This window comes from Canis lupus, chromosome 11 (assembly GCF_048164855.1).
Source record: "Canis lupus baileyi chromosome 11, mCanLup2.hap1, whole genome shotgun sequence".
Taxonomy (NCBI): Eukaryota; Metazoa; Chordata; class Mammalia; order Carnivora; family Canidae; genus Canis; species Canis lupus.
In genome coordinates, this window is record NC_132848.1 from 26,584,754 (window position 1) to 26,612,261 (window position 27,508).

Here is a 27,508-nt window from a genome sequence, read left to right on the forward strand (position 1 = left end):
AATGGTCTTTTGCATTTATACTATTTTTAAATTTTTTGTGTCCGTATTTATTTAGAAAATTATTTCCATTTTGAACCAAAAGATTTTTTATTTTATTTTTTTTAAAGATGTATTTGTTTATTTGAGAGAGGAGAGAGCACAGGCAGGGGCACAGGAAGAGGGGAGAGAGAATCTGAAGCTGACTCCATGCTGGGTATGGAGCCTGAGGTGGGGGCTCGATCCCAGGACCCTGAGATCACAACCTGAGCTGAAACCAACAGTCACTTAACTTACTACACCACCGAGGCATCTCAAGGAACAAAATAATTAAAAAAAAAAAAAAAAAGACTTTATGTATTAGAGGGAGAGAGCTTGAACAGGAGGAGGGGGAGAGGGAGAAGGAGAAGCAGACTCCTGCAGAGCAGGGAGCCCAATGTGGGGCTCCACCCCAGGACCCTGAGATCATGACCTGAGCCAAAGGCAGACGCTCAACCGCTGAGCCACCCAGGGATCCCCCAAGATAATTTTTAAAAGAAAAAATAATCTACCAACAGCATTTGGTGTCAGGAAACTCTCCAGAAACGTTAGATCCTAATTTAAGCTCCTCCACAGACAACATTCTTTTATGTCTCACTCACCTTGGATTCCCAGAGCCAGAACAGTGCCTTGTACATGGTGGATACTCGATTACTATTTGTGGGGGGAATGAATTATCTTTACTGTTATTTATCAAAGTTTGAAAAGGTCATGTATTCTGATGGGGAGCCCTGGGCTTGAACCTAGGGGGAATGTGGTTTGAGTGGTCTTTAACAGATAATGTAGCAACCCCTTCCCACCAGAGGTGGTGACCCTTGGGGGTGAGGGGACAGGCTCCCTTGCAATACTGGTGAGCCAAGCCCACCACCTTTCTCTAGGGGCCCTAGGCAAGCACCCGTACCCAGCTGGATCTTGAGAATTTCTCTCCACATTCCTCACATGTCTGGCATAATTCAGGCATTTGTTTTTGATCTCACTAAATGGCAAGTCTGCAGCCTTGGTAGCTCTTCAGGAAACCAGTATAAATATTGTTATTTATTCCACTTACAATTAGCAATTAAGTTTGTTTTCAGGCACCACAATGGAATTTAAAACACTCAGTCAAAGTAAACCAAACGAATCAGAGGCAGCCTGCTTTTTTTCTCCAAAACATTCTTTTAAAAAAGAGGAAAGAAAAGCTGCATAACAAAGACAGAAAGGTCTAAAACATTCCTTTTTCCCCTTATACCCACCTCATATTCACAAAATGACTTGTTTTACATGTCTATTGAAAAGGACCCCAGGGATCTGGCTTCTGCTGTCTCTTATCTTGGGGGTACCTAGCTGACTCAGTTGATAGAGCATGCAACTCTTGATTACAGGGTTGTGAGTTCAAGCCCCATGTTGGGCACAGAGCTTACTTAAAAAAAAATCTACAATCTCTTGTCTAAATTACTGTGTAATTTGGGCAAGTTTTTAACCTCTTTGGTCCTCAATTCTTTGCCTGTTGAAAAGAAGAAAGGGGTGGTGTGAAATGGCTCTATCTATCTGTCAAAGGCTATGATTCCATTTACTGCTCTTGGCAAACAAACTAGCCCTCAGGTGATAACGTTGAAGGGAGAGAGAGCTGGAGAAAGAGAAGGAGAGATGATACACATGTGTTGCTTGGAAACACGGATGTCTCGGGACAACTCTGACTCACTGTGTACCCTTGGGGAATCTTCTTCATCTTTTTAAACCTCAGTCTTCCCATTTTATTTATTTTTTTAAGATTTATTTATTTGTTTATGATAGACAGAGAGAGAGAGAGAGAGAGAGAGAGAGGCAGAGACACAGGAGGAGGGAGAAGCAGGCTCCATGCCAGGAGCCTGACATGGGACTTGATCCCGAGACTCCAGGATCGTACCCTGGGCCAAAGGCAGGCGCTAAACCGCTGAGCCACCCAGGGATCCCTCAGTCTTCCCATTTTAAAGTGGTTTGAGGTAGAATCTAGATTCAGGAGTAACAAACAGAATCTGGATTGCTAAGCAGTGATGTCTGGCTGGTCTGGTGATTTTGAGCTTTGGATGTGAACACATTAGAGCAGAACATCTACTCTGGTTCTCCACAAGCTCCACCAGGCTCCCATTACCTCCTAATACCTCTCTGGCCCTTGAAGGCCACTGTTTCTTTTTCTTTCTTTTTAAATTAGATCGAGGTCAAGAGTCTTACTTTAAATTTCTTTTTTTTTTTTTTTAATTCTAAGTAGACTCCACACCCAGCATGGAGCTTGAGCACATGACCCTGAGATCAAGGCTTGCATGTTCTATGGACTGAGCCAGCCAGGCAGACTCTGAAGGCCATTGTTGTTTCTGCTAAGAATTCCCTTCTAGTCCTGAAAACCTTAGATTATTGGCTTGGCGAGGATGGGGAGATCACTTAAGATGTTTTACTGATTAGGGGCACCTGGGTGGCTCAGCGGTTGAGCATCTGCCTTTGGCTCAGGTCATGATCCTGGGTCTTTTTTTTTTTTTTTTTTAAGATTTTATTTATTTATTCATGAGAGACACAGGGAGAGAGAGAGAGGCAGAGACACAGGCAGAGAGAGAAGCAGGCTCCACGCAGGGAGCCCAACGTGGGACTCGATCCCGGGTCTCCAGGATCACACCCCAGGCTGCAGGCAGGACCAAACCGCTGCGCCACCAGGGCTGCCCGATCCTGGGTCTTGAGATCGAGTCCCGCATCAGTCTCCCTGCGGGAGCTTGCTTCTCCCTCTGCCTGTGTCTCTGCCTCTCTGTCTCTCATGAATAAATAAATAAAACCTTTAAAAAATATATGTTCTACCATCTGCCCTCCTCTTCCCTTTGGGAGGTCTTTGTCAGAGGGCCAAGGGAGGCCTTAGGAAGTAAAACTGGACAAAGGAGGCTGGGGATCACCCCAGGGAAAATCCAGACTGATTTGATCAGTCCGAGTGGTAATCAGCACAGAAATAGCATCAGGCCTAATTGGGAGCATCTTAGCCTTCTCAGATGATGACTCATTTTAAGCAAACATCCAGTGACCCTGATCGGAATCCAGTTCAAATGAGGAAACGTAAAGCAGCTATGACAGGTGAATCCGGGAAAAGATGCTGCCAAGATGGGTATGATAGCTGCCCCAAGGCTCTCCCAGGTGGATAAGGACACTGCCAATGATACTATTAATGGTGTGAAAAAGCCCTCAGAGCTGCACATCGACTGCTGTGAGGGCTTGCAGCGTGCTTTGGGGCCCAGAGCAAGATGACTCATTCTGGACAGAGTGATGTAGAAAAGCCTCCCGGAGGAGGCGGCATTTGACATGGGCCTTGTAGGTAGAGGACGACAGGGAGGGTGAAAAGTGGGCCCACATCTCAGTAGTGGCGTGAACCAGGGTATGGAGCTTGTTTTCTCATCTCTGTGCTGAAAGGGGTGGCAATGGTGTCTGCTTTCTTTGTGGTTGTAAAGATTGAATTAACTGTGTGTGAAAAGATCTGGCACATAATCTATTTAACTTTCAATTGCAGGTAAAGCAAAAGCATATGCGTGGGCCAAGTTGTGAGAGGTGACTTTGGAGAAGGCTGCATATGTTGATGGTGATTATCTCTGAGTGCTAGAGTTTCTGGGGTAATGTTTACTTTTCTCTTTATCCTGTTCTATGTTGGTTGAAGTATTTATAGCAAACACATGTTATTTATATAATGGATAAAATGTTCTTTGCGAAAAGAAAAAAAAGAAAAGTTATTTGTGTTCTGATACCTAAAAAATTCAAACCTACAAGAAAATGGCAAAAGTGTTCAAAGAACTCCCATCTACCCCTCACCCAGATTCACTTATTTTGAACATCTGGACACATTTGCACTCTCTCTCCATGTATATATACATTTTTTGAGCCAGTGGCAAGTCCGTTGCTGATATCACACCGCTATTACTTCAGCATACGTTCTCAAGAATAAGGGCAGTCTCTTACATAACCCAGCACAATAATACAAATCAACAAATTTAACATTGATACAATACTATCAGCTAAGATGCAGCAAGTTTTGCTAATTGTCTCAATATTGCCCTTTATAGTAATATACTCCGCAGCCCAGGATCCAACGTACAAGCATTGATTGCATTTAGTTGTCATGTCTTTTCAGTTTCCTTTAGTCTGCAACAGTTCTTCAGATTTTCTTTGTCTTTCATGACAGACATTTTTGCAAGGGTACAGATCAGTTATTCTGTAGCAAAGAAACTGTAACTCAGTTTGGGCTTGGCTGATGCTTCTTCAGGTTTAGATTAATTTTATGCACTGGCTGCATGGTGACGCTGTGTCCTTCTCAGTGCATCACATCAGCAGGTGTGCAATGGACGTCGGTTTGTCGTGCCACTGATGTTAACGTGGACGATTCGGTTAAGATGGTGTCTCAGCTTCTCTATCATAGCGTAACTATTTCCCCTTTTTAATTATCAAATAACTTGCGGCTCCTTATGTGAAAGACTTCCAATGACCTCTCAATTTCATGGGAGGAAAAAAGACGAGGCTCTCCTTTGAGGAAATGGATACCTATTTGTCGCTGAACAAATCCAGCCGCTCGCCTTCGGGGGTGGGGGGGAGGTTGTCAATAAAGTTAGTGAATGTGAACCTTTCCGGAAGGGCTGAGTCGGCTGGACCGCAGGGCATCACGGGAATTGTAGTCTCTGGGCTCTCGGGGCTACACGCCGCCCTGTGGCCTCCTGGAGAAAGAGCCAGAAGCTGAAAAGGGAGGGCGCAGAGGGAGCCGGCGGAGGCGCGCTGGGATGCGGTGCATCACGGGACTGGTAGTTCGCGGGCGCGCCCCTGCCGCGGCCGCCGCGGCCTGCACAGAAGAACTGGACTACCATACCCGATAGGCCGCGCGTGCGAGGGAAGGGGAACCCGGCCTGGGCCTCGAACAAATCAAATCGAAGGAAAGAAACTGCCGGCTTTCAAAATCCTCCTCCTCCGCCATCATCCGCCACCGTGCGGGGAGCAGGTGGTGTCGGAGACGGGAGTGGCGAGAACTGCCGGCAGAGCTGACGGAAGAGCACGCCGCGTACCGGGACCTCTGGGCTCGGAGGCGGCGACCCCGACCTGACCTGACCCGGACCCTAAATCAGTCCCCGCCCCTGCCGGGCGGACGCGCGCGCTTAGGTTTCCTCACGCGGCGGCGCCGCCTGTTTACGGTGAGGGTCGGGGTCCGCTTCCTTTCCCCGTCACCTGCCTGGGAGGGGGGCGGGGGGCGGCGCGGCCCTGCAGCTGGGCGGGGAAGGTGTGGCGCCCCTGAGCGCCTTCGGGGGGGTGTCTTCTGGGCCTTCTCTCCCTGCGCTCTTGCGGCAGAGCGCGGAGGGGCTGAGAGCGGAGGTGCTGGGGGCGCAGGCCCCTTTCGCAGATGGGGAAACTGAGGCTTGGCGAGGGCGTCTGGCGCAGCTGCCGGCACTGGCGTCCCTCCTTGGCGTCGGTGACAACTGGGGGCGGTGCGCGGCCTCCCGGGCTCCCGGATGGGGCTCCCGCGCCTCCCGCCTGTCATTTGCGGCCCGCGTCGCGCGTCGCTCCGCTGCCGCCGCTTCCCAGTGGCCCCACGCCCGCCGAGGGCCCGGGCTGCCGCCGTGGCCGCGGGATCGGCCTGAGTCGCTGCGGACGCTTCGCACGAGCGAGAGATGTGCACCAGAGAAAATCTGCGGCTTTGGTGCCGGGAAAGGAAAGCGCTGTTGGCGTATCGCCTGCCTGTCTTTGCTCTGCGGCTGACCCTGTGCAGACCTTGGACAGCTCAAGTACTCTCTGTGCTTTGGCCTCCTAGTCTTTAAAGTGGATGGTGCGTGCGTGTAGTGGACTGAGGAATAGGCCCCTTTCCAGCAGAGGAGTTGTGTGTTCCAGTAGGAACGTGTCTGGGAGCCCCACCACCATTTTTTTTTTTTTTTTTGCCGAAAATTGTCCCATTCCCAGAATTGCAAGTGGTGGCCGGGTTTCAGGCTAGGGTTCCCCCCCCCCCCCCAGCTTCATCTCTTCATTCTTGGGGGACCTTCTAGATGTCAGGCCCTAAGTTGCTGTCAAAACATCTGTCAGAGTCTGGTCTTCTCTGCTAGAAACCCACCAGTGGCTCTCCTTTTCACTCAGTAAAAGCTGCATTCTTTAAATGGCCTTTGCAACTTGGGCCTCTTGCTGATTCTCTTTTCTCATTTCTTGCTTTTTTTCTCCTTTCCTCTTCTGCACTCCAGCCCCACTGGTCTCCTTGGAGTTCCTCGGATCTCTCCTTCCCCCCATGAAAGCCTTTGCTTTAGCTATTCTGTTTGCAGGAATGCTCTTCCCCCAGATATCTGCCTGGCTCAATCCTTGATGACCTCCAAGTCTTTCTTTCCTAATATCTTCCTAACCATTCTGGTTTGTTGTTATTGTGGGTCTTTTTGTTTGTTTGTTTTTTAAAGATTTTATTTATTCATGAGAGAGAGAGAGAGAGAGAGAGGCAGAGACAAGGCAAAGGGATAAACAGGCTCCATGCAGGGAGCCCAATGTGGGACTTGATCCTGGGACCCCAGGATCATGCCCTGGGCTGAAGGCAGTGCTAAACCCCCTGAGCCACCCTGGCTGCCCTGTTTGTTTGTTTTTAACCTAGGTACTATGCCCATCCTGGAGCCCAGCATGGGGCTTGAACTTATGACCCTGATATCAAGTCCAGAGCTGAGATCAATAGTTGAACACTTAACCAACTGAGCCATCAGGTGCCCCTCTAACCAATCTGTTTTATTTTTATTTTTATTTTTATTTATTTATTTATTTTTGGACCAATCTGTTTTAAATCGCAACCCCCTCGGGGCACCTGAGTGGCTCAGTGGTTGAGCGTCTGCCTTTGGCTCAGGGCGTGATGCCAGGATCCCAACGTCCTGGGATCGAGTCCCACATCAGGCTTCCCACAGGGAGCCTGCTTCTCCCTCTGCCTACGTCTCTGCCTCTCTTTCTATGTCTCTCATGAATAAATAAAATCTTTATAAATAAATAAATCGCAACCCCCTTAAAACTCCTTACCCCCTTCTCCGTTTGTTTTTCTTATCACTTACACAAATAAGATTCCACATGTCTTATTTAGAACACATGTTTTAAGAGGTGCCCAGCTAGCTCATTTGGTAGAACATGTGACTCGATCTCAGAGTTGTGGGTTTGTGACCCATGTTGGGCATAGAGATTACTTAAAAAAATAAAATCTTAAAAAATAAATAAAAATAAAATCTTATAAAAAAGAGAGAGGGCAGTATTTTTGCTTCATTCACTGCTTGGTTCTGGTATCTAGAGCAACGTCCAGAACATAGTAATACCCAATAAATGTTTATTGAATGAATGAGTGGTGCCTTCTTATCTAGGAGAATAATTCATACATATTTGTAAAAATTGGCAAGCCAGGGTGATCAGGGTTAAGATAAGGAGAAGGAGGTGGGAGGCTGGCTATAGGAGCCCAGAGGAAGCCTGGGGGGAGTTGGAGGATTGGGGAGCCATCACAGTTGTATCTTGAGGACGAATAGATTGGGGAAGGACATGTTCTGGGTAAGGAGTTTTTGTGGGCCCTTCCTCGTTCTGTCTTCCATATCCATCATCCTTGGTCTCCCCTGATGACCTGCCATTTCCTCTTTAGGGAAATGGAGTGGTCTTTCTGCCAATCTGCCGAGTTCTTCCAGGCCAGAAGCTCCTTTCTTCAGCAGCTCTGCCCTTGGTCTATTGTGATGGTGGCTGTTGTGATGTAGAGACCTCTGGTCTCCTAGGAACCCCTGAGGTTTGGCCACCATGGATTGCCCAGTCTTCTGGCTAAGGTTGAAACCAGACGGGCAGTGGGCTGACACCTGTGCCCCATCCCCAGAGACATGCCAGCGTGGGAGGTGGGGCATTTCGCGGGATGGATAACCTGGATCCCTTAGCCATCCTAGTCCTGTTTGAGGAATGGGACCCTCAAACAGAGAGCAGCCAGGATGATCAGGCAGGTGTGTGCCTGGAGTAGGCTCTTTGCATTGCAGCTGTTGGTCTGGGCCCAACTACCATTCACTGGGAGCCCAGAAGATGGGCAGCTCAGATGGCTGTGCTTGGTGTTCCAGCTGGGGCCATTGGGGCAGGCGAGGAGTTAAAATAAGCTAGTAATCCTTCAGGGGCTAAAACATGATTTTACTACTCTTGCCACTTTCTCCACTTTTCTAGAATTGTTCCTTACCTAATAGTGTTTTCATTTCTCCCAGTAGTTTAGCTGTTGGAGTCTCCATGGAGGAGGGGGTGTTAAGCCCCTGAAAGGGCTGATGTCCTACCCGGCCCTCCCCAACCAGGGGGCCCCAGGAGACTCCTGTCTCTTAATGAAACTTCATCCTGCTCAGTTTGCAGATTTCCGGAGCCCAGCAACGTGGCCAGCATGGCCTCTGAAGACATTGCCAAGCTAGCAGAGACACTTGCCAAAACCCAGGTGGCTGGGGGTCAGCTGAGTTTCAAGGGCAAGAGCCTCAAACTCAACACTGCGGAAGATGGTGAGTTCCTGCTTGGGCTGGCCCAGGGGAGGAAAGAGTGTGTGCCAATGACTCTTGTTCCAGCTTGTTTAGCTACATTATCACGTTGTTTGTTACCTAGTAGCTCTGTGAGATAGTTTTGGGTCCCTTTTAGAGTGAGGCTCAAAGATGTGCCCACAAGGACATATATAGGCTTCCCTGCTAGTCATCATGTTTTTGGAGGCCATCCTTGCTGGTGACAGCTTAGGTTGGCTGGTGGAAAGGGCCACTTTATGTCTTAGTGGGAGGAGATAGTAAACAACAAAGGATCACAACAGCAGTGTCAGGGTATAGTCCCTGACTTCTTACTTCCCACCTTTACCACTATGATCCCAGACTGGTTTTGGGAATACTGGTTGGCTTTCCCAGAGGTAAGGCCCTCTTGGGAGGTCTGGTCCGTGCAACTGAATGCCCCTGGAAGAGGGAGGGATGTTCTTGTCCTAGGAACCAGGACTGTAGGGAATTAGGAAGCAGAATGCAGGCCTTGTCTGTTCATCCCTGGCCAAAGCATGGCTAACACTGGTCAACCCTGAATCCCCTGACGTTTGGAAGTGAAGGCACCTACGCCAGCACTTGCAAGGACTCTTGAGGTTCTGGCCCAACCAGGGAAACTGGTATGGACTTGCCCGGTTGTCATGGATTGCAGGCAAGCTTGCTCACCTGCCCTGCCTTAGAAACTGGAGTTCTCAGGTTGTCAGGAGCATGGCAGTGCACATTCCTGATGTCTCTGAAGGGCCTTAACATTTACAGAGTCCCTCCCTGTGCTGTTATCACTTCCGATCACACGTCATCCCTGAGGGGGGGATGTAGAAATGTTACCATTTTATAAATAAGGAGAAGAGATTTGGAAGACCTAACTTGTCCAAGGTCATCTAGCTGGTAAGTAGCAGAGCTGGGATTTTAACAGAGGTCCAGCTAAGTCCCTATTCTTGTGTTTGTCAGTAGACAGCTCAGTTCAGTAAAGATGAATTTGTTTTTTTTTTTTAAGATTTAAAAAAAAATATTATGTATTCATGAGAGAGAGAGAGAGAGAGGGAGAGAGGCAGAGACACAGGAGGAGGGAGAAGCAGGCTCTATGCCGGGAGCCGATGTGGGACTTGATCCCAGGGCCCCAGGATCGCGCCCCGGGCCAAAGGCAGGCGTTAAACCGCTGAGCCACCCAGGGATCCCCCTTTTTTTAAGATTTTATTTATTCACGAGAGACAGAGAGGGAGAGGGAGAGGCAGAGACACAGGTAGAGGGAGAAGCAGGCTCCATGCAAGGAGCTCGATGCTTGATGGGACTCGATCCTGGGATTCCAGGATCATGCCCTGGGCCAAAGGCAGGTGCTAAACCGCTCAGCCACCCAGGGATCCCCTGAATTTGCTATTAAATTCCATTCCCTGAATGCTGAGTCAGGCATTCTTTAAGTGCCTGACTTAAGGAAGTTTATCCTCACAAAAGTCCTTGAGGTAGGTCTCATCCCCATTTTGTAGATTGGAAAAGTGAAGCCCTGGGAAATAATAGGACTTGCCTAAGGGCACAGATACAGGTTATGGAGCTAGGATTAGAGCTCAAGCTTGTCTAGCTTTAAAATCTGTGCAGATCACTAATTAACCAGCTCAGGCTGGACATGTTGCCTCCATTTTCTTGGTCACCAGGGATGCCCAGCTTATAGCCCCGGCCTCTGAGGACCTCCTAAGATGGAGTAGGAAGGAGGTACTCAACTGCCAGGGGGTAGAAGGTGAAGCATACTCTGAGCAACGTGAACAGAAAGCTGTGGGAAATACGGCAAGGGAAAGGGATCATTTCTGGTTTAGGAGGGCCCCGGAAGTCCCCATGGATAAGGTGGTTGAACTGTCATTGTAGGGGAGAGGGCAGTAGACGCAGGGAGTATCATGTGAGGGGAGGAGCTGAGACACATAGGGTGGGCTTGGGCGAGAAGGAATCAGGGTGCCATAGGGAGCCCAGTGCAGATAGCCTTGAATGTAGTGTGGAGTTGTCTGGCAGCTGGACCCTGGGCCCAGAAAGGGCCTCCACCTTGGCTGGCAGTGAGCTGGCATAGTCAGGAGAGGGCAAGGCCTGTATGAGGAAGCCATGATGCTTGGAACAAGGCTCTTCTCTCCCCAGTAAGTCATTTAAGGACCAAGGAAAGGCCTTTCTGCTTTCCATGGCTGCATAGTAAACACGGATGTTACTTTGTGAGGCGGTGGAGGCTGAAAGGCAAGCCCTGCCGCTCAGCCTCTTGACAGCTGGTTATTCAGGAGTGTTGGGACACATCCCTAAACCACATTTGAGTTACATGGAACCCCATTTGGATTGAAAACCAAGTGAGAGAATCCACTCAGCAGTGGTCCCCACCCTTTCCTGTCTCTGCTTGTCCGTTTTGGTGCTTATTCTTCCAAACTCGCCATGTACCTGTGACTCTCCCCAGGATTGAACTTGTGCACAGAACCTGTGTATCTCCATACTTCTCTCACTGATACGGCATAAGTCTTCCCTTGGGGTCCCTGGCATCTCTGTTGCCTGGCTCTTAAGGACTGCATAAACATTCCCGTGAGCAGGTGTCCTGCCTCCTTGCTAACCTGGCCAATCCCTGGATGTTAGAGGGGCTCTGTTTTGGAGCAGGTCTTCCAAAGGGCTGAGAGATTATTTCAGCCCTTGCACCGTGCACTTTGTGCCAGCTACAAAGGACATCTGGGCACCTGGGACCCAGGGGAGGAGGGGAGGGACTTGGCTCCTTGCAGGGGTTGGGGGAGTGCTGTATAAAGTCCATGATTATGCACGGAAGCAAGGATTTGGGGAGGAGCACAGGGGTAGAGTTTTAGAAGACCAGTCTGAAGCATAGCTCTGTCCTTGTCCTGAATTCCTGGGCAGAGTTCCTTCATTCTTTGAAACCTCAGCTTCCTCTTCTAGAAAATGGGAGGCTCATACCTGGCCAACCTTCCTGTTGTGAAATGAAAAAAGGAGAATGAATGCTGGTCATCACTTTCTGGCTGTGTGAGCTCACTAGGCTTTTACATAACCTCTCGGTATCTCAACTACTCAATTGTGGAATAGACATGAGTAACTACTTTACTAGGTGTGGAGGAGAATGTTAAGCACTCCCCTCTGGGGGGCATGGTAGTGAGCTGAGGCAAAGTCCCAGAGCTCATGACCCAATGAAGAAGGAGCATGAACAAAGTCTCCACATAATGATCAAGTAATCATTTAGAAGAGAGAAGAGTGTAAAATTGTAGCAGGCAGCATTTGGGAGGAGATCAGGGCTGTGAAACCTGCCAAGCAGGATCTGACCTGCCTGGGAGTTCATCAGGGGTTCCTGAGAAAGTGCTGCTGGGCGACTAGGGAGGGAGGCATATGCAGAGGCCTTCACTGGGACAGCTTCTCAGGGAGCTCCTTACAGGCAGCATATCACCTTTGTGAAACCCATTCTGTGGCCTTTGTCACCTAAGAGGTCAAGTCCAACTTTTCTCTCCTTTACACATCTCCATCTCTTCCCCACCACCTCACCCCACTGTCTTATGCCAGCCAGACTAGATGAGTTTTGTCTCATGCATCTTGTATGTTTTTGTTTAGATTGTAAAATCAACACCTGCTCACTATAGAATTCAGAAACATTGGAAGAAGGCAGAAAAACCCGTATCTTTGTGATCTCACACCCCAGGATACAACTACTATTAATCTTGGTGCATTTTTTTTTCTACATTTTTTTCTAACCGTAGCTGAGTTCCTTCCTTCCTTTCATTCTGTGTTTTTTTTTTTTTTTTTTTTTAAGACTTTATTCATTCATGAGAGACACAGAGATGAGAGAGGCAGAAACACAGACAGAGGGAGAAGCAGGCTCCCCGTGGGGGGCCCAATGCAGGACCCGATCCCAGGGTCAGGATCACTCCCTGAACCAGAGGCAGACACCCAACCACTGAGCCACCCAGGCATCCCTTTTGTTCTTTTTTTTTAAATAATTAGGATCATAATTATAGATACTTTATTTTTTATTTTTATTTTTTTAAAAGATGTTATTTATTTATTTATTTATTCATGGGAGACACAGAGACACAGGCAGAGGGAGAAGCAGGCCCCATGCAGGGAGCCTGATGTGGGACTCGATCCCAGGACTCCAGGATCACGCGCTGGGCTGAAGGCAGGCACCAAACTGCTGAGCCACCCAGGGATCCCCACGTTAAGAATATATTGAGCAGATGATGGAAAAGCACAGAATCACCCATAATTGCAGCAGCATCTAGAGATAACTTTTAATGCTGGGTTTTTATCCTTTTAGACCGTGTGTGTGTGTAAGAATAAACAGTGTTTTATTTTTTTAATTTTATTTATCTATGTATTTTTAAATAGTTATCACATTTTAAAAGTGCGATCAGACCAAACACCAGTGGAAAACCTCAGTTTTCACTTATCACTATGACATGAATGTTTTCCAAGTCAGGTGTTTTACCATTCTTAATGACATCAGTGTAGCTGTTTAACATTCTGGTGAGTTAACCTATTCTCTGTTGATGGACGTTTAGTTTGTTTGGAATTTTTCATCGTAACTAAAAACAATACAGTAATGAACACTCCACTCATGAATCATGTAACACTGGGAGCCTTTATGCTGTTGTACCTGCTGGTCCTCTGACTTGGATGCCATTTCCCTGCTCAGTTTCTTTCCTCCTCTGGCTCCCAAGCCTTCTATACGAGCCTGTTTTTAATACCCAGTACAGATAGAATTGTCTTTGTAGCAGAGTCCCCTGCTAGAGTGTGAGCCAGCCTGATTCTCCTTGGTAAGCCAGGGCCCAGCCACAGTAGGCATACTATTGCTGTTGGAATGGTGAGTGACGAGATTGTGGCCAGACTCTCTTCTTCCTCTGCTGTTCATGACTCTCAGAATCTAAGGTTCTGTTCTTGTTCCCGGCAGCCAAAGACGTGATTAAAGAGATTGAAGACTTTGATGGCTTAGAGGCTCTGCGCCTGGAGGGCAACACGGTGGGCGTGGAAGCAGCCAGAGTCATCGCCAAGGCCTTGGAGAAGAAGTCAGAGTTGAAGGTGAGATTTGCATGGTGAGCAGGCCCAGACTGGTTGGCAACAAGCTTCCACTAAGGCCACCGCAGTCCCTGCCTGTGTCCATACCCTCCTAGGTCTTGCCTTGTTGACAGTCACCACGACGGCTCCTCTTGCTCTGGCCTCCCCAGAGCACATAGCACTGGCCGAGGCCTCTGTCCCAGTGTGTTGTGTCCTAGTAACAGACACAAGGATCAGGGGTTCATCAGGTAACATGCATGATAAAGGGGGAAGAAACAGAACTGGACAGGGAGAGCCTTTAGCAATGCAGATATGGTATCTGTGAGGAGGGAAGGGCACAGAATTGGGCCACCAGAGCCTTGGACTGTGGGACCTTTCTGGCGAGCACCAAGCCTCCCCAGCCAGGAGCTCCAGAGCAGAGATTGCCCGTAGAAGAGTCACATGTGGGACAGCAGTGGCCAAGCCTCAGCACAGTTGCTGTGGTGGGTTTGGGAAGGTGCTGCACTCTTTACAGCTGAATGGTGAGTTCTTTCTTAAAGGTGGTGCTCCTCTTTGGCCAACAGAGATCCTACTATTACATTATGTCCCAAAGGGGGTCCTACTAAACACCAGTCCTTTGAGGTGCTCTGAAGAAGAGATGGGCTCTCAGGTATTTAAAATGCCAGGAGGACATCCCTGGACACCCTCCGTGTTGCTGGGAATCCTGGTGTGTATCACATTAAGGCCTTCGCAGAGTCATGAGGGAGAGACCAGCTTTCCCGACTGCAAATGGTGCTCAGTGCATGCAGGGCCAGGCATGTGCTGGGCTCTTCTGCATGTGGCAGTAGTCCTTTTGGCACCCCACGTGGTAAAGACTGTGTCCATTTTGTAAGTTAAGGGAACGGAGGCTGGGAGTTCTGAGTAAACAGCCCAGGATCCTAATGCTGATCAGTTGGCCACGTGGCACGCTCTGAAGTTTGTCCAGTTCTCTTTCCCTGCTGTGCTTGCTGAACAGAAGGAATGCAGGGCCAGGGCACACAGAGTGGATTTGCCCAGTGAGGACCTGGAGCTAGCTCGTGCCATCGCCTTTGCTGTTTATCTCCTTGGGAAGATCACAGTCAGATTAATGGCCAAGGCAGTGTTTGTTTCTTCTCTTCTGTCCAGGGCCTGTCGTGTCCCTGAGCAGAAGCTGGGACATTTTCCTACAAAAGTACTTAGCCCTCCCCAGTGACCCATGCAGGACAGGAATGGAAGAGCTGTCGTCTGGGCCTGGAGGCTGCAGGAGTGGAGCTTTGTCATCTGAGGGCCTGGGTCAAGCCCCAGTACCACTTTATTTGTATTATGTAGTCTTGCACCAAACTCTGCTCTGGATCTGGGCTCCTTTACAAAACCTTTTTCTTCCCTGTGAGGTTGCCTTGGTGACCAGATGTGAGCCTATGACATGGGAGAGCTTGACAGCAAGAGTGCCATGTGCATCATGTCATCCTGTGCAGACCTAGTGCCTTAAGTCACCCCACCCCAGTGTCTTAGCTCTGCTTCTGTGCAGGAGGGATTCCGGGGTCAGGGCTGGGGCATGTGAGAGCCAGTAGTGCTCTGGCCAAAGTGCTGATGTGAAATAAGATGTTACCTTTCCTTTTTTTTTTTTTTTTTTTTTAATATTTTTTTAATTTGGGATCCCTGGGTGGCGCAGCGGTTTGGCGCCTGCCTTTGGCCCAGGGCGTGATCCTGGAGACCCGGGATCGAATCCCACGTCGGGCTCCCGGTGCATGGAGCCTGCTTCTCCCTCTGCCTGTGTCTCTGCCTCTCTCTCTGCGTGTGACTATCACGAATAAATAAATAAAATCTTAAAAAATAAATAAATAAATAAATAAATAAATAAATAAATATTTTTTAAATTTTTATTTATTTATGATAGTCACACACACACAGAGAGAGAGAGAGAGAGAGGCAGAGACACAGGCAGAGGGAGAAGCAGGCTCCATGCACCAGGAGCCCGACGTGGGATTCGATCCCGGGTCTCCAGGATCGCGCCCTGGGCCAAAGGCAGGCGCTAAATCGCTGCGCCACCCAGGGATCCCAGATGTTACCTTTCCTATTGCAACACAGGCATGAGTTAGGTCTTTTTTTTTTTTTTAAGATTTTATTTATTCACACAGACAGAGGGAGAGGCAGAGACACAGATAGAGGAAGAAGCAGGCATCATGCAGGGAGCCCGATGTGGGATTCGATCGACCCTGGGATCAGTCCAAGATCACGCCCTGGGCTGAAGGCAGGCGTTAAACCGCTGAGCCACCCAGGCTGCCCAAGTTAGGTCTTGACAGATGAGGGAAGTGTGGTCCAAGGCCACACATGTTAGGAGAGGGTGAGGATTGCAGCCCAGAAAACAGTCCAGGCTCATAACTGCTCTGCAGTAACTACTGCTTACTTAGAGATTGCTGAGCCCCAAAGCTGTATTTCAGAGACAGGGTACTAGGGGTCAGAGATGGGGAGTGGTGAGTGGCAGGCCTGCATACTGGTTAAGTCAGAATTGGAACCTAGTCCTTGTGCCCTAAAATCTCCATGCTGACTCTTGGCCCATCCCAGTTGGGTTGGGGAAATTTTGGGGTGAGATGCCAGTTGTTAGGTGTTCCAGGGCTCACAACTGGCTTTGGGTCCTGGCCCTGAGCACCTGCATTCAGTTGTTACTCACTGAGCAGATCCATATAGACTGTCCCCTACGGCTCCATGAGTGTTGGTGTTTTGCTTTACTGGAAGTCTACAGAAACCAGTTTGCCTAGGACTTAGGGTTGGATTTAGTTCACACATTTCAAGGACCAGATTTTCAGGGGAAAGTTGCTTTCGCTGGGTTCCATCATTCCCAGGTTTGGCCCAGGAAAGGTGGGAGCTGCCAGAATTGATACTTTGGGTGGACACAGCTGGCTTACACCTGGAGGCTGCAGGAGTGGAGCTGAATTAGAGGATGACATGTGGTGACAAGGCCCAGAGATAGGGCCGCCGCATCTGTGGCTTTACCAAGCCACTTTGATGTAATTTATAAGTAACTGTGATTCCTTCTGTAAATGGAAAGTGATATTGCTTACCAAAATAGCATAATTAAATTCTAGTTTGATACATTGTCATCTAAAGGCTCTGAGCATGAGGCCTGCTCGCCCTTTGTTCAAGAGGCAGATGAGCAAGAAGTGGAGAGATGGGCAAGATCCACCAGCCCCAGAGCAAGGCCCCCTTCTAGAAGTGATCAGAAGGATTGAAGAGTCTCAAGGAGTGCCTGGCTGGCTCAGACAATAGAGCCTGAGACTCTTGATCTCAGGGTTGTGAGTTTGAGCCCCATGCTGGGCATAGGGATTACTTGGGAAAAAAAGAAAAGAGAACCTTGAAAAATAATTTCCTTGCTGCTGGAACCCATATTGCTTACTATCTGCTTTTGCCACCCAAATCCTGTCATGTGTCACTTTGGCCCACAATATATGGGAGATTGGTATTGGAAACAAACACTGGGCCAGGAGTCTGACCTATTTGGCAGGAGAAGAGCCAAAGAAGTCAGACTCCTGGCTCTACCACTGCCTTATCTTGGGGCCTGCGGCTAGTCTCTTCTCAGCCTGGTTTCTCTCCTGGAAAACTAGAGAGTTGGGCAGATCAGACTTTTCCCCATACTTCTTCTGAGGCCTGTATGGCCTTTGGGGCCTCCAGGTACCCCTGGTTCCCCCCAGCTTCAGCCAGAGCTGGACCAGCTTTTTTTGCTGAGGAAACCTAAATTGAGAAGTATTGTAATGCTCAGTAGTCCATGGCCACAAGGATGAGGTGTTTCCTGCAGGCCATTTCTGAGGGGTTCCACTAACTCTTCTCTTCCTCTTCCTTCCAAAGCGATGCCACTGGAGTGACATGTTCACGGGGAGGCTGCGGTCCGAGATCCCACCAGCCCTGGTAAGTGCACAAGGCGGCTGTTCCCCTCCTCTGGGCACAGGGACCTCTTTGGCCATTCCCAGGACTTCTTTCATGTTTTGTTCACGATGTGCATGACTGAGGTGCTCAGTGGAAGCCAGGCAAGTGGGTGTACAGGCAATAATGGAGCCAGACAGTGGGGGCTTGGGTTCATTCCTGAGCTTTGTGGCTTCTCTGTGGATCCACACTGTGGATCTCACTCCCTCTGTGCTTATCCTCCTTAATCTTTGCATATCCTTGTTCTGCTCCCTCACACCCTTCTGTGACCCACTGCCCCACCTCTCCCTCTGGGCCCTTTCTTTCTCCATACCACTCTTTGCTTTGCTTCTCATGGTGGGTGGCTTCCATCCACTCTGTTTTCCATTTCCCCATTCCTGAGGGTCAGCCTTGCTTGCGTCCGGTTTTCAGCCTGGGGTTAGGTGAGTGGGTGGGGTGGGAGGGGGCATCACTGAGCAGAACACGATTTGCCTGGGGCTCAAGAGAAAGAGGCAGGGTTAGTAATAGGCAGCCTTGGGATCCCTGGGTGGCGCAGCGGTTTGGTGCCTGCCTTTGGCCCAGGGCACGATCCTGGAGACCCGGGATCGAATCCCACGTCGGGCTCCCGGTGCATGGAGCCTGCTTCTCCCTCTGCCTATGTCTCTGCCTCTCTCTCTCTCTCTCTCTCTGTGACTATCATAAATAAATAAAAATTAAAAAAAAATTTATAAAAAAAAGTAATAGGCAGCCTTTTAGGAACAGGAGGCCTAGTACATGAGGGTGAGCCTCTTGGTCAATGATTGACATGACCATCACTGTTACTGGGGCTCACCCTGGCTGTGCTTGGGCTGCCTTCTTAGAACTCCATGCAAGTAGCCAGCACTGTGGTTCCTGAGGTGCCCAGGGGCTACCCTCATTTCTAAAGCACCTCAGTCCTGGGGTGCCTGGCTAGCTCAGTCGGTAGAGTGAACAACTCTTGATCTCAGGGTCGAGTTTAAGTCCCACGTTGGATGTAGAGTAATGTAGAGTTTACATTTTGTAAATTTTGTAAAATGTAGAGTTTATATTTAAATGAATAAATATATTAATAAATTAATAATGTTAATGAACTAATATAATAATAATACATCTCAATTCAGTAAACAACTAAGGGTCATTCAGGGAGTGACAGGTGCCCAAATGGGTACCCCATAGGGAGGTCTCCTCCACTGGGGGAGCTGAGGAAGCCTTCAGGGAGCTGCTTCTATTAGTTACCAGTCTCAAAGGGTGAATAAGAACCAGGCAAAGGGAGGATTTAGAGTATAGGTTAAGTAAATTCATTTGGGGGGTTAGTAAGTAAAAGGACTTAAAGTTAGAAGAGGGGGTGAAGAAAATGTGCTTGTGAGATATAAACTGGGATCTGTATGCATTGTTTTACCTGAATTTTAGCATTTAAGTTTCTCAACCTTCGAGGGAGGTTTTCTTGTCTCCATATCACCAATGACAAGAGTGAGTCCCAGAAAGGGGGGCAAGAGAATATGGGGTTGAGGAAAGGCATGAGATGCAGGGAAGGTTGAGCAGACACAGGGTTTCAGCAGCTCTGGCTGCAGGAGGGCTGGAGGTCAGCAGGGGCAGGCAGAGAATGGCCCTCCATTGCTGAGTCAGTGGTGGGGAGGACAGTGGAAACTGCCTCTGTTAGCCCGTCGGTGGCCTGGGCAGGGAGGGTGTATCCCTCCCCCACTCCATCCACTGGGAACCACACATAGGATGCATGCCTGGCCCCTTTCTGCCCCCAGTCTCTGGCAGAGCCTCCTCTCCCATCTCTCCTGGGGAACTGTAGGTACCCCCAGCCCAGTGGGTTCCCAGGAGAGCTATGCATCTTACCACGTTGGTCCTGGGCTGTGGCTCAAACACAGGTGCCTGCCTCCCTAGTCACCCTCAGAAACCCCAGAGGCATCACTGGTGCCTTCCTCCTTCCTGCACATCACTGAATACCCAGTTTCTGCAGGTCTCCCTCCCTCTGTGGAATCTAAACCAACCCGAGGCTCTGTTCCCTGTCTTCTGTCTCCCTCCACACCAGCCAGCCAGCTTCCTCCTCTGCTGCCTAGGTCACTGTCTACACTCCTGGGCAGGTCCTCTGCCTCCAGTCTGCCCTCCTCAGGTTCAGAGGATGTGTCTTCTATATCCCTCACCCACATCAAAGCCCTCAGAGCTCTCAGGCTCTGGTCACGGTCCTTGGCTTGGCATTCAGGGCTCTAGCCTGATTTGACTCCTCTCTTCCTTCCAGCCTCAGCTTCTTCTGGAGTCCACTGCTTGTCTGTAGACACACAGTACGCTGCTTCACACTTACGTCTCTTTGTGTTTGTACTGTTGGCCAGAATCTCATGTTTGGTTAACTAATTTTCACTTAGCCTGAATTGAAATGCCCCCTCCAACAAGAAGCCTTCCCTGATCACTCCTACATATACTGACCCCATGCCCCACCTGAATTGGGAACCCTCGTTAGGGTTTCCGGGTATGAAATGGTTTGTGTCTCTGCCTGGGTACCCCCTGAGAGCAGAAGGGGCCTAGTGTAGAAACTTTTCCCAGGAGATGTCTGCAAAACTGAGCTGAACCTTGTCTCTGCCCAGACCTCACTAGGGGAAGGACTCATCACAGCCGGGGCGCAGCTGGTGGAGCTGGACCTGAGCGACAACGCATTTGGGCCTGACGGTGTGCGAGGCTTTGAGGCCCTGCTCAAGAGCTCTGCCTGCTTCACCCTTCATGAGCTCAAGCTCAACAACTGTGGCATGGGCATCGGCGGTGGCAAGGTGGGTGCAGCAGGCCCTCCCCCCACGCCCGTGTCCTCCATTGCCCTTCCCCCACGTCCCCCTTTACCCTTCCCCCCCACCCTGCCCGGTCTCCTTCCCGTGGAGCTGGGAGTATGTGCCCTTGGCCACCATCTAGGATGGCTGGTCTGTTGTTTTTCTCTTCAGAGGAGAAAGGCCTCAAAGGCAGCAGCCTGTGGCCAGTGGAGAGGAGGTGGAGGCCCGGAGGGTGGGGTTGCCAAGCAACCATCCCCAGTTCTCGTGTTGTCTTGGCAACACAGAGGCAGCTTCTCGTACATGCGCTGACCTGCTGGCTCTGCAGTGCGCAGGGCTTGGGCATCCCAGACTTGCTGTGCCCTCAGAACAACTGGCAGGGCCACGTGAGGCCTGCTGTGTGCATGTGGGGGAGGGAGTCCAGAAGAGAAACCACTGAGGCCTGGGCACAGCTCACCTTTTTCCTGGACCAGGCCTTGCCTGAGGTGCCTTTCCTGTCCAGCCAGCCAGTCAGGCTGGTCAGTGCAGAAACGTGTCTCTTTTCCTGGAACGTGCGTGGAGGGAGCCCAGCCTTGTTGATTATCTTTTTGGTCCATTCTGGCTCCTTTAAGGCCTGAAGACTAGAAAGGCTAATTCCCATCCTCCCACTTACATTCTGACCAAAAGGAGAAAAGGGCTGGGACACAGGGACTGACAACGACTCAGGACGTCTTCTCTTTGAAGATGTGTTAAATGCACTACCCTGATTCTCCCACCCACACCTAAAAAAGGGGCTGATGCTCTTCCCAGTTTTCCCCTTAACTGGATAGAGACCTTGGGTCAAGTCCCCAGATGGCATCAATAGGATGGTCTGATTGGGATTTTTTTTTTTTTAAAGATTTATTTATTCATTCAGAGAGAACGAGAGGCAGAGACACAGGCAGAGGGAGAAGCAGGCTCCATGCAGGAAGCCCGATGTGGGACTCGATCCCGGGTCTCCAGGATCACACCCCGGGCCGCAGGCGGCGCTAAACCGCTGCACCACCGGGGCTGCCCTCTGATTGGGATTTGAACCTGCTTCCACACCCATCAGAGCAGCAGGAAGAGCCTGTGCTGTGCTCACAGTACCCCGGGCTCCTCGAGCATCCTCCCCTGCAGGGGGTGCCTGTTGCCTCGGACCCCGTGGGAGGGGAGAGCCAGGATGTGCTGCTGGCCCCCTTGCCAGCCCCATCCTCCACCTCCCCAGTCTCGTTGAGCAGTAAGCCGTGCGTGTGTGAAGACGTTAAAATGTTGGCATCTGCACAGAAAATGGGTCCAGCCCAACCTAGAGCTGAGGGAGTTGGAGATGCGCCTTTGAAAGACCCCGGCTTTCCATCGGCTCCCCCCTGCTGCGCAGCAGGCCTGGGCTACTGAGGCTCCTAGAGCTGCCAGTGGCTGGGCAGCAGGCCTCGCCTTTACTCTGGCGTGGGCCATAGCTCAGGCACAAAGGCTGTGGACCCTGCAGCCAGGGGGTCCCCCCGGCAGCCCAGCTCCACTCTGGAATGTCACGTGTGCTCGTTTTTACCTCCCTCACCTCTGATTCAGTTTTGTTGCATCTTGTGGGTGCCGGCCTTGCTGACCTGCACCTCCTGGGAGCTGCAAGTGCCATAGGCTCCAGTTCCTTCAGAATCTGTTCCTCCGGCCAGAGTGCATTCAGTGTGGCCCATGTGCCACACGCAAGGGAATTGGAGGGGCCCAAAGGATTCGCTGGAAGTGTGATGTAGCCCTGTGCTTGGAGCTCTCCAGGCCCTGAGTCCCCAGGCTGGCTCACTGTGGTGGGCCCAGAGGCACCTGAGGAGAATGGAATGTGCTGGTTTTTTAGGAGGCTGGTTTATGGCAGACGTCCATGATCTGTGCACTGAGCATGCAAACCACCCACTGGGAGTCAGGCTGTGGTGGCCCTTCTAGCCCCCAGGGACAAAGAGCTGTGTAGTCAGGCTGACTGGCTGCCAGTTGCAGCCATGGTCTCTCTGATTCCTGGCAACCAGCCAGCATTTTTTAACTCTTGCTGTGTCGATATCATCACCCAGGCAGAAGCTGCGTCCTCGCTTCTGTCCTTGCACCACACCAACAATATGGTGTGTGTCAAAGGAGTGTGACCATGGTCTTGGTCAGCTCCCCCTCAGGGATTGGGCAACGTGGAAGAAATGCCAGAAGATCTGGGTTCTGGTCTAGATTTTTCCATATGTTTAGCAGCTGTAGGAATGTCCTTGTTCCTCTCTGAGCCTGAGGTTCTTCAGCTGGAGAGGAGGAATCACAATGGTCCCCACCTGACAGACGGCTTCTGGCAGTGCAGTGAGCCGACTGTGAAGCCCCTTCCCTAGTACCTGCCCTTCCATGGACCTCCCATTCGGTGTCTCCCCTCCCTCCAGGTGTCTCTCCCCATCGCTAACATGAGGCTAAACCCCACAGGGTAGTGGGACACACACCCCCTCACGCTAGTGGTGTACGTGAAAGCCCCTAGTAAGCTGCAAGGTGCTGGGCACATGTGCAGTGTGAGCATGTTGCTTGTGAGCAGTTCTCTGTCCCCACGTCCACCACCAGTAGGTGGCATAGGATGTCCGAGAGGCTGGGCCTCTTCCCTCTTCCCCCACAGATCTTGGCAGCGGCTCTGACTGAGTGTCACCGGAAATCCAGTGCCCAAGGCAAGCCACTGGGCCTGAAGGTCTTCGTGGCCGGCAGAAACCGTCTGGAGAACGACGGAGCCACTGCTTTGGCAGAAGCTTTCGGGGTGAGTGGTTTCTGCACGCCCTGCCCCGCCGTGCCCTGAGGCGGGCTAAGCTTTCGCAGGTTGACAGCCTGGTGTGCCTGCGGCTCTGGAGTGGAGCTGCGAGACCTAGGGCGAGTTACATCCCCTCTCTGCACCTGTGGCTCGTTCTGCAGTGGGGCAGGATTCCTGTCATGTGTCTGAAAAGTTGCGTGATCCACTGCTGCAAGTGAACTGATGGCAGCTCCCTGGAATACTGTTTGAGAAGATTTTGAGGTTGCTCTGGTCAGTGATTGAGGACTGCCAGACTCGGAAATGGGGACGGGGGAGCCAGGGCAGTGAGTGGGATGACTGGCTGGCACAGTGCCTGGGCTCACAGAGGGTGCGTATCTCTGGCCTCTAGTGGGCGGGGCACAGAGATGGAGTCATCAGACTTACCTTTGAGACGGGGAGGTAGGGGAGCTGTGGCCCAGGTGCCCTGCCCTCTGGGACCCTGCTGAGACCCTGACTGCGAGCTCCATGAGAGGCCCACACCTGTCCCACAGGGCTGGGAACTTTGGAGTCTTTTTTTTCTCTCAATTTGTTTTCTTTGGCAAACCGTATTCTAGCAGCATTAACCACACTGAGGCCAGAGAAGCATGCCCCGCCATCTAGCTGCTGGAGCTCGTCTCCCTCAGGCAGAGAGTGAACACAGCAAGGGAGAGGTGCCTCCAGAGTTACAGGAGCCTAGCTGCCATCCTTGTAAACGTCGTGACGTTACGTTATGCCTTCTCTGAAGGTTACACTCTCCTTCAGCTTTCTGTCCTTTGTTCCTCATGCATCAGTGGACTTGCCTCCAGGAGGACTTGTTATTCGGTGCCTTTTTTTTTTTTTTTTTTTTAAGATTTTATTCATTCATTCATGAGGGGCACACAGAGAGAGGCAGAGACACAGGCAGAGGGAGAAGCAGGCTCCCTGCAGGGAGCCTGACGCAGGACTCGATCTTAGGACCCCGGGATCATGTCCTGAGCCAAAGGCAGAAGCTCAACCTCTGAGCCACTCAGGCGTCCCTGCTCAGTGCCTTTATAATAAGGAGTGCATTTATTACTGCAGCACACATTTGGGGTCTTTTCCAAATATTTTGAGGATTCTCTTTCAATTGAATTGATCGCCTTCATAATAGGTCCATATGGTTTATCTTAAAATTTTAAAATATGCTAAGGAGGGAGCCAGGGGCTGTACCCGACTACCCAGAGGGTCTATGGCACAGAAGATATTGAGAAGCCCTGATTGGTAATGTTCCTCACTTGGTCTGCCTATATTTACCTGTGAACCCCCTGTGCTGTTCTGGGCACTTTGGAACTACAGAACTCCACTACTAGGTGGAGAGTCCTCACAGGCCTGACCTCGGTCCTTGGTAGCAGCAGAGACTGGGACATGAGTCTCTTCTTGAGAGCTCAGAGGCTGGTGGAGTGTAGACAGGAGGGCGATGTTGGTAGTCCAGGATGATGAACAAATACCATGAGAGAGGAAGGACATGCTCTGGGAGCACAGAGGAAGAGTGCTGGACTGTACGTGGGCAGGGGGGTGGGGATCCTGGAAGCCTTCCTGGGGAGGTGTCCAAAATGAGAGGTATATAGGAAGACTACATAGGAGTCGATCTATCAAGGAAATACCAACAAATAAAGACCCTGAGTGTTTTAACCAGAAAAAAAGAGGTGTCAGAAGGTTGGGATGAAAAAGGGCTAGGTGGTTGGAGAAGATCCCACCCCCCGGAAAAGGAGGAAATGTGGAGCACTGGTCATACTATGTAAATAGAGCAGGAGAGCCCGGAGAAAGACCAGTGCAGTGGAGCTGCAGTATGCGAGGAAGGACTGTGGCAGACCAGGCCAGCACCCAGGGTCCTTGCAGTGTGGACACCAGACGCAGGAACCTGTGTTCTGAGCTGTGTGAGCCTTCATAAGTTACTTAGCTTTTCTGATCCCTAGTCTTCTCTGTCTGGTGGGGTTCCCCATCCCAGGTAAGTGTCCCTCATGAGGTTGTGGAGATGATCAGATACAGCCATACCCAAAGTTCTGCTTTGTGATCTGTGCCAATAGCCAGGGATGAGCTTGTGCCTGAGCTGATGGCAGCCCCTCCCCATGTCTAGTGTGTAGCGCCACCTTCCTGCCTGCTGGTTGTCGTTGGCACTGGGCCTGGCCCAGGGGGAGCTCAGGAGCCCACCACTCTGCTCTGTCCCTCCTGCTCCCTCACAGATCATCGGGACTCTGGAGGAGGTCCACATGCCACAGAATGGGATTAATCATCCTGGCGTCACTGCCCTGGCCCAGGCTTTCGCAATCAACCCCCTGCTGCGTGTCATCAACCTGAACGACAACACCTTCACTGAGAAGGGCGCTGTGGCTATGGCCAAGGTGAGGCGAGAGTGGCAGGGTCAGAGGGGACCACGGTAAGCAGGGTCTGACCACTGCCTTTTTAACACACCCATCAGCAGGTGAGCTCCTCCGCCCGTCCACCAGGTTTGTGCCCTGGCTCTTTTGAACATTCCAGAACAGGGCATATGTCGCAAGCTTGCCTGTGCCCTTTTTGGGCAGCTCTGAGTGTCCATAGTACTTTCCCTCCTGAGCTGCCTCTGTAAACCCAGCTGTTGGTGCCGAATTTGTTCTCAGAGGCTGCATGGAAGGCTGCTCCAGCCCGACTGTTTTTCTCATTGATTCTTTCATTAGCTATTTATTGAGCCCTGTCTGGTGCTCACCCCTGTACCAAGTGCAGGCCATACAGATTTGAATCAGACTCTGCCTTCAAGGAGCCCCTAGGTCAAGGAGAGAGGGGAGTGCCCATTGACAGTGCAGGGCCTGAATCCTGTGGGCTGGCTGGCTGGCTGGCTGGCGAGACCTCACAGGGCCCTAAGACCTGCAAAAGGCTAGTCTTGCTGCTATGGGGTATTAGTGGAAATGTGTGCAAGTGTAGGGGAATACAAGAAGCTCAAATCAGACCTAGGGTGGGCTTTCTGGAAAAGGTCACATTTTGGCCGAGTTGATTAGGACAGATGGACTTTGGACAGAGAGGGGTGTTTCAGGCAGAGGGGTCAGCAGCATGGGGGGTGGGGGGCGGGGGGGCACAGAGGTGGGAGGGAGCCTTGTTCCTTTGGTCCTGGTTGGAAATAACCAGGGTTCAGGATGTGTGTGAGGGTTGGAGGAGTGGAGAGGGAGGCAAGACCTTGTGGCCTTACTAACTGAGGCTCTGCCATGAGTAATAGGCAGCTGTGTAGGGCTTTAAGTTGGGGTTTGACTTGGTCAGATCTGTGCTTCAGGGAGATTCTGGCTGCGGTGTAGCAGTAGGGTGGAGGGAGGTTCACCAGAGGCCAGGAGGAGACAAGAGCTGGTGAGGTTCAGAAAAGGCCAGGCGACAGGGAGGCGGACGGAGTGACGACTGACACGGGGTGTGCCGTGGGCTCTTGGGGGCCTGCACCCTCACACCTTTGCCTCCCCCCACAGACACTGAAGACCTTGCGGCAGGCGGAAGTGATCAACTTTGGGGACTGCCTGGTGCGCTCCAAGGGTGCCGTCGCCATCGCCGAGGCTGTGCGCGGGGGTCTGCCGAAGCTGAAGGTGCCGCCTGTCTTCCCACACAGCTCTAGGCTTCCCCCACTCTCAATGTGCTACCGTGGGTGCCGGGGGTGTGCTGGTCTTTAAGGCTAGGTGGGCCTGGGTTCCCTCGGATTTTGTGCGATTCTTTTCACCTGTGTGATGTGAGCTGGTTTTTTCTATTTTTGCAATGGGAGAAGGGAGAGCTAGAGGTCACCATGGTAGAGCGTAAGAGACCCAACGTAGCTGGGTAAATGGCATTATTTTTATTTTGGGTGTTAGGCTGCCCGGCTGGAGGATGAGCTTGCCTTACCCTCCGTCGGGGAAGACCGAGGTTTCGGGGTAGGACCCGGTCTCCTGGCCTGTGGTTCTGTTTGCCTCTACTCCTTCCTCTTATTTTTAGGAGCTGAACTTGTCATTCTGTGAAATCAAGAGAGATGCTGCTCTGGCTGTCGCCGAGGCCGTGGCGGACAAGGCCGAACTGGAGAAGCTGGACCTCAATGGTAATCGGGGTGGTGGCCTTGGCCCAGGCCTGCCAGCTGGGCCCTGCTGCGGCTCTTGACCTCCTTCCCCTCCCCTCTCCCACCCGTGAGCAGGCAACATGCTGGGAGAAGAAGGCTGCGAGCAGCTCCAGGAGGTGCTGGATGGCTTCAACATGGCCAGGGTGCTGGCTTCCCTCAGGTAGGGAGCTGTGAGCCAGTGGCGCCTGCCTTCTTTTATTCTTTGAACCCCTGTATGTGTCAGGTGCTGTGCGAGGCATTAGGGATGCCAGGAGAAGACGGTGAAGGTTTCTGACTCTTGGGACTTCGTTCTGGCAGGACGGGTGGGCAGGGATAATTAGGTTACTGTATGTTCAGCAGATAAGGGTCTGAGAACGGTCGCCCTTTGGAGTAAGGGACTGGGGAGGCTGCTGATCCGAGCTGACAGAGGAGGTAGGGGAGCAGTGAGGCCAGGGCAGCACTGGGGGTGGGCTCACGATTGTTCTTAAAAATCAGACTTGGAGACTGAGTCTGGAAAGGAAGAGGTTGATGAGTGGGGATTCTGGGT

At 51.0% G+C, this 27,508-nt stretch overlaps 1 protein-coding gene across 4 annotated transcripts in view; it reads left to right on the plus strand.

The window, feature by feature from the left end:
* Nucleotides 1–4,931: 4,931 nt before the first annotated feature.
* Nucleotides 4,932–27,508, plus strand: part of RANGAP1 (Ran GTPase activating protein 1) — a 31,932-nt gene continuing 9,355 nt past the window's right edge. Inside the window, exons 1-10 of one of the 4 annotated variants that reach the window (XM_072843790.1) lie at nt 4,932–5,174; nt 8,337–8,483; nt 13,393–13,520; nt 17,337–17,396; nt 20,000–20,179; nt 22,785–22,919; nt 25,130–25,288; nt 26,372–26,485; nt 26,865–26,964; nt 27,058–27,142. In XM_072843790.1, the coding sequence (XP_072699891.1) occupies nt 8,372–8,483; nt 13,393–13,520; nt 17,337–17,396; nt 20,000–20,179; nt 22,785–22,919; nt 25,130–25,288; nt 26,372–26,485; nt 26,865–26,964; nt 27,058–27,142 (1,073 nt within the window). In that variant the 5' untranslated portion in view covers nt 4,932–5,174; nt 8,337–8,371. Of the gene's footprint in view, nt 5,175–5,780; nt 5,804–7,750; nt 7,956–8,336; nt 8,484–13,392; nt 13,521–17,336; nt 17,397–19,999; nt 20,180–22,784; nt 22,920–25,129; nt 25,289–26,371; nt 26,486–26,864; nt 26,965–27,057; nt 27,143–27,508 lie in introns of those variants that run through there. The other 3 variants (XM_072843792.1, XM_072843791.1, XM_072843789.1) reach the window with 3 other exon arrangements.